Source organism: Perissodus microlepis, chromosome 7 (assembly GCF_051167445.1).
Source record: "Perissodus microlepis isolate ML-2025 ecotype Zambia chromosome 7, ASM5116744v1, whole genome shotgun sequence".
NCBI classification, from domain to species: domain Eukaryota; kingdom Metazoa; phylum Chordata; class Actinopteri; order Cichliformes; family Cichlidae; genus Perissodus; species Perissodus microlepis.
In genome coordinates this window covers 39,403,247-39,409,604 of record NC_140467.1, presented here as the reverse complement: position 1 = coordinate 39,409,604, position 6,358 = coordinate 39,403,247, and the positions used below count along the sequence as shown (strand labels likewise).

General features: G+C 37.6%; 1 protein-coding gene across 2 annotated transcripts; it reads left to right on the top strand.

The window, feature by feature from the left end:
- The first annotated feature begins 2,491 nt into the window (after positions 1 to 2,491).
- On the top strand, positions 2,492 to 5,028 carry snrpd3l (small nuclear ribonucleoprotein D3 polypeptide, like). Of its 2 annotated transcripts, none has more exons than XM_084935005.1 (4): positions 2,492 to 2,571; positions 3,348 to 3,488; positions 4,165 to 4,357; positions 4,814 to 5,028. In XM_084935005.1, exons 2-4 carry the CDS (start codon positions 3,363 to 3,365, stop codon positions 4,876 to 4,878), a joined length of 384 nt encoding a protein of 127 aa, XP_084791131.1. In that variant the 5' UTR covers positions 2,492 to 2,571; positions 3,348 to 3,362; the 3' UTR covers positions 4,879 to 5,028. The 2 variants fall into 2 exon arrangements, with proteins under 2 accessions (XP_084791131.1, XP_084791130.1); XM_084935004.1 differs by having other exon boundaries at positions 2,532 to 2,653.
- Positions 5,029 to 6,358: the final 1,330 nt, after the last annotated feature.

Genomic DNA, 6,358 nt, shown 5'->3' with positions numbered 1-6,358 from the left:
CTGGTGTCACCACCTCCGTTCAATGATGGTCATTCACAAGTGACTGCTTGGTTTCTCCTTGATGCACTGCGCAGCATACGCTATGTTGCTCAGTTTGTGTTTGGTCCTTGAGATCAACCAGTTTTGCTCTAAGGGTGTGGCTGGGTCTGAAGTGGTATAATATCATGGTTAGAAGAAATTCTCATGAGTTTCTCTAACAAACCTGCTACATAAGAGATGGCAATAGAAGGCCTCCTTTACTCCTCCTATAAACCTGGCATTATGTTTGGGAGTTTTGTTCTTAGGATGGGCCAGTTTTTGTCTGAGGGTGTGGCTACTCTGAAGTCTGAGGATCATCCACATACCTGTACCAGTAGCTAGGTGCTATCCCTCTGAGGAAGCCCAGAGCTTTATTAGAGGTTGGCTACAATGGGTGAGGTTGGATAGAGGTTCCTGCCCATGGCACATCTAGGGTTTTTTCTGTAGAAAAACCTTGAAGTATTTAAAATATGTGGTATCATATGTGGAGATCTCTAACAGTGTGCAGATCTGATGTGGGATGTAACAGATTCTGTTGTGTAAGGAGCTGTAGTTGTTTTCTGACAGTCTCCACTTGCTCAGTTGTAACTCTATAAGTGAGAAGTGTGATGACATCACAGGCCTTACAACTAAAACTCTGTTTGTTTTGCTGCTGTTGTGATCAGCGATTTGATCAGTGTCGGGCAACACATGTTCACTGTTGTTCACTAACCATCCAAAACAAAGAGCTTGTTTGCCTGTACAGATATGACCCCATATGCCTGTATTGTAGATGCTTTTAGAGTAAGGCTTGCTTGCATAACACTATGAAAAGGACACACATACATAGGTAAAGTACATACACATGACCACAGACCACTCTGTAAGAAATGTTTACAGAGCAGCCTGGCACTGACGCCAGTCAATTAGCCTAATGCAATGGAAATCAAATGAAGGTTCATTTGATGGTGTCTTTTATTATCCCATAATGCTTTCCCTTCTCTCATTAAAAAGCTCTTCCACTGTGGCAAAGACCTACATTAACCAGCTTTTATGTGCCTTAAAGCAATCCCAGAGAGAGTACCCAGGAATACGGGTACGTATCTAACTTGCACTGTGTTTATTCAAAAACTTAAATGTATGCGTTTATTACACATTGTAATCATGCAAGAGGGGAATTAAAATGGGTGAAACCATTTCATTTTAATGTTTTTTTTTGTTGTTGCATGTTATGATATTTTGATAAGCATGAGAAGGGTTATCAAAATGATTTGGTTATGGATATTACATACCTGAGTCATAAAAAATAAAAAAGATAAGGGACCATTGTGGTATGATGACCTGGAGGAAAACAATCCAGTGTGTACATTTATAATGTGTCATGCTGCCATAAATTACACATGTGTGACACCAGCATGCAAAATGATTAAGCTATCTTTTAGAAAGAAATGCAAATGATCAGAAACTCAGTAACAAAAGATTTATTGCAGCAGAGACCACAGTGTTTATTTAAAGAGTCATACTCTGTGCATTCCCTCTCTGGCTAATGATTTCAGTCAGCCTCATAAATTACCCGCCTCCACCAATGCACCGCATAACCATTACAAGTACTGCGTCCTTTGTTCTACACCTCACAAATGTTCTTCTTTTTAAATGCCTCAAACTTAAATTTGTTAGTACATGTGATTCTTCTTACCCCATGGGTTTTTTGTTGTTGTTCTTATTGTTGTTGTTGTTGTTTTTTTCTTCAAATCTTAGTTCTTCTGGTGTGACTTTTTCTTTGCAACCTGGCTAAACGGGTTACCCTGCTTACTGTTAATGTTGAAACTTGTGTTTTGGTGAGTCACCAGGGCGTTTTTGTGCACCAGGGCCTGCACCAGGGAGCTACTGTGATGCTGTTCTGTGAAGTGAATGATAGGTGTAAAAGTGTAATTTCGGGAGGGAATTTCCCACATACGATAGCCTTCGCTACTAACAATAGTATGATTAATTTAAAAATGATGTTATTTTTAGAGGAGCAGAAAAAGCACAGACCCACAGATGTTCAAGCTCCAGATTCTCAGCTATGCAACTTTATTTTTATTTATAGTCAGCTCAACAGCTATTTTAACATAATTAAAGATTTGTTTGGTCATTGGTTTGCCTAGATCTTGATTCATAGACAGCTGATGAGAGACAGATAAGAATGTCTGCTCATTCTTTATTCTTTATTCGGATTCCCACTAGTTGTCCCTTGGGTCTAAAGATAAAACAATACAAAACATCCAGCCATCAATCTAGAGGCAATCAATCAATAAATTGGAAAAAAATAACCTATCAAATAAAAAAGAGAGTAGTTCCTGCAACTTATATGACAAACAATGACATATTATGGAATGATTAAAAAAAATACAATAAATGGCATGTATAAAAGATCTACTGATGATCATTTGATGTATCATTTTTTTTGCCAAATTCCTTGTGAACCCGTAAAGCCATAAAAATACACATCCCACAATGCACTGCAGAGCATCGCAGGAAGCATTCGATTGACCCGCCGGTGGATTGTGGGAAAGCGGAAAAAGGTCTCAAAAGGTAGGGAACCGCGTCTGGCGCACGTTGCAACGTCAAAAGAAGAAGCAATAACAAAGAAACTAGCTTTTACGATAGACTCCAGGTAAGAAACAAAAATACTCGTAATTCAACTGAGACCGTAATTTTTTTCCGTGCTCATTAGCAGCGTTGTTTGTTTCTTGGGCGTTTGAATCAAGCGCGTTCATTCAGGAGCCAATATGGCTCCGTCTATTTGCCGAACTAATAACTTGTTACTGCAATAAAGAGGCAAACGTTAATGTTGAAACCGTATTTATGTCATTTTAAGTTTGGTTTGTTACACATGGCATTAATTGGATTACATTATTGTATGCAACCAGGATATATTATTGTACATTAGCCTAGCTCGCTAATGAAAGCTAATTCCTCTCGCAGCTTCGATATTCAACGATTTGACTGAGAGATTCGCTTTATTGATCAGAAGTTAACTGTAGCCTGCTTATCCCATCTTAACTCCCAGCAACTCTTTAAACAGTATAAGAGAGCTGATTGTCGTTACATAGGCAGTACTCGAGTGAAAAACAAATTGGCGAGGATACTGTGTGAACAAGTGAAATGGTTCCTGATTGCCTCCCTGGTGTTTCTGTAACTAAACGCATCCCAAAATTAACAAGCCAGTTAACTATAACCAAACTTTATGGCTAAATATAATTTTGAGTCTGCTGTTTGATGGTAAAAAAAGAAAATGCGTTTACAGGAGCTTACAGCCTATGAATGTGCACAGTGTAACATTTCTTCTGCTAAATTTTGTTTTCCAGAAACATTCTTGAAAAATGTCCATCGGCGTTCCAATCAAGGTCCTGCATGAGGCAGAAGGACACATTGTGACCTGTGAGACCAACACTGGAGAGGTTTACAGAGGCAAGCTGATTGAAGCAGAGGACAACATGAACTGCCAGGTCAGTACATGATAAAGAGTGTAATGTGGATGGTGCTCCTCCTTACAGGGGTCCCATCAACCAAACTGTTGGTACTGTATTGTTTTTATGATTTTTTTTTTTTTCCTTTTCTGCCTTCATTAGAGTAATCAACAGTTTAGTCTTTAATAGGCTGCTTGATAATTTGAACAAGTTTTGTTTACTTTATTTTCAGGTACATGCCCATAAATGGCTTAATGTCTTGTGTGGCAACACAGATAGAAAAGCTTAATGAGGCTAAAAGGAATTTTCATTACAAATAATAGTGTCTTTGTTCTCTGTGTCTCTCTGTTTTCCCTTTTGGTAAATGTAAAAGGACATCTGAATGTTCAGGTTCAATATGTGGTGTTTTTATTTTAATTATAACATTTATTTCTGGTTTTTGTTTATTTTTTTCCCCATAGTTGTTTAAAGTTTCCAAGCTTTCCACCTGTTGGTGTCAAAATAAGAGTGAATTGTGCTAATCAAGTACTGGAAACCTAGATCTGGTAGCTGCATTAGTAAAAGCCAGTTAATTAAAAATCGGTCCCGGATCAGATGGTAAAAAACTGTTCCTTTTATGGCTTTGTAAAGTTTAGATAACTACTGTTGATTTGAATAAAACACTAAAGAGCAGTTTGATTACATTTGTTGAAAGAATGATCTTTGTTTCTTACAGATGTCTAATATCACAGTGACTTATCGGGATGGCCGCGTGGCACAGCTGGAGCAAGTTTACATCCGTGGCAGCAAAATCCGCTTTCTGATTTTACCCGATATGTTAAAAAATGCTCCTATGTTGAAGAGTATGAAGAACAAGAACCAGGGATCTGGTGCAGGAAGGGGCAAGGCAGCTATTCTTAAAGCACAAGGTGGGTGAAAATTTGCAGTAGATTGATACACCTGTCAGTATGTTCAGTAGTGGGCGCAACTGATGGTGATTTTAAACTCATTGCATGCATTGATTGCCTTTTTGTGTTTGTGCAGCATAACTAAATCCTACCATGAGAAAAGTGCTTTCTGTCCAGTGTTGCTCTGTTCCTTGTGTAATAAGTACAGTCTTGTCATAGGTGTGGGGGATCTGTCAAAAACACTGATTTAAATGTTTCATTGTTGTTCAATTTGTGTCTTCACATCCCCTTTAAGATAGAACTGATATTTTGCCAAGCGGGTGTTAAGGATACAAAATTAGACTTCACTGTACTTCTCGCAACCAAAGTACTGAATGTATTATTAAAGTTACTGAACAGTTGGTGTATTTCTGGTTCAGTGACGTACTCTACGTTAAAAACTGATAGTATGCCATCTTTGTTTTTTGTGCTCTCCAGTGGCTGCAAGAGGACGAGGGCGTGGTGGAATGGGAAGGGGAAACATCTTCCAGAAGAGGCGATAATTGCTCCAGCTACATTAACATTTTTGCATTGTATAGTTTTTGTTTTCCCCTTGAATTTGATACGTTGGATATCATTTGAAATCTCGTACTTTGCAGTCTGTTGCTTTAATTTCTTTTTCTTTTAATTAAAATAAAAGTTTTTCAATTTGATGTGTCCTGATGTTTTTGTTCTGTTTTTCTTTTCCCACTTACAAGAGATTCACTTGTGCCACCAGTCTTATTTCAAACATATTTAATAAGGAATGTACTAGGAATGCGGTGTTTAGCCTTATCCAAGTAGTTTCAGTGTTAACCCTGGGTTTTCTGTACTATAAAAGGTTACCTGAGTATATTGCCATGTTGCCTTCTGCTGTGGACCAGATAAAATCGGGCATAAAATCACCACATACTAACCAATCAATTCTTTGGAAATTAATTTTACTACTCCCAGAGGAGTCCTTGGCCCTCTGCAGATGGAACCATTTAAAGGATTTCAGCATCATACAGTCTTTTTTCCCATAGTAAGCATTAGTAGTAAGTATGGCATTGATTCTTAAATGCTACCTCTTATGTGTTGGCTGCAGACAATTTTTTTATTTTTTTTTTCAACAACTTTATTGCTCTTTGAGCATTAATATAGAACCATAAGACAGGCTGGTTGTACTGTAGTTGCTAACCTTGCATAAAATGTGCATGTAGCCTAAGCCTACATATGAATGTTGGGTTTTTGTTTTTGTTTTGTTTTTTTATCTTTGCTTACTCTGCAGCTAAAAAGGACAAAAAGTAAAACCCTTTTAAACGTTAATGAAATGCTCAATTATAATCCATGAGATTCTCCCCTGTTTCGATACTAGAAATGTGATATTCAAAAGTCTGTTAACTCACATATCATTTTCAAGTGTTAACCAAAACACTCAAGAGTGCTCACATATTTATGCAGAGCCTTTAATACTTAACTACTGTATAGCGCTTCTTGTTTCAGAAACTGACTGCTGATTCCAGTCTGCGTTCTGTATTTAATATCTTAATTTTTTTTTTTAGTTTTATCTTCAACTCTTTCATGTGAATGGGCAGAACCCTGGATTACTTGACACCAGCTTTGTGTTAGAGGGATTGTGTATCACTCATTTTTTGATGCACAAGTGTACCCTTTAAAAAAACAAACCCACAATGTTTTGGATTGTAAATTAACTAGTTAAATTATGACCATGAATCATCATTCAGGATTTGAAAGTCTGAAATTTGCAACAAAATTTACCTTTTTTTCCCCCTAGTTTTCCTGAATTGTTTTAAATCAATGCAAAAATCTAGAGAGCATTTTATACCAAATGCAGAGCAAGCAAGACCTGTTACAATAATATACAGTATGTACTGTGGAGACAGTGCAGGAAGCTCAATGATTTAAAGATAATGGCTATCAGATGCACAACCACATAGACACAAAGGACGTGTAATGAGAGTGGCTTGGCTGTAGTGTCCTGGTAGCCATCACAGCCATCCT

Coding starts and splice junctions, on each gene's coding strand:
- snrpd3l (XM_084935005.1), top strand. CDS start 3,363: ATGTCCATCGGCGTTCCAATCAAGGTCCTGCATGAGGCAGAAGGACAC. Junction 3,489..4,164: donor AGGACAACATGAACTGCCAG/GTCAGTACATGA, acceptor TGTTTCTTACAG/ATGTCTAATATCACAGTGAC. Junction 4,358..4,813: donor AGCTATTCTTAAAGCACAAG/GTGGGTGAAAAT, acceptor TGTGCTCTCCAG/TGGCTGCAAGAGGACGAGGG.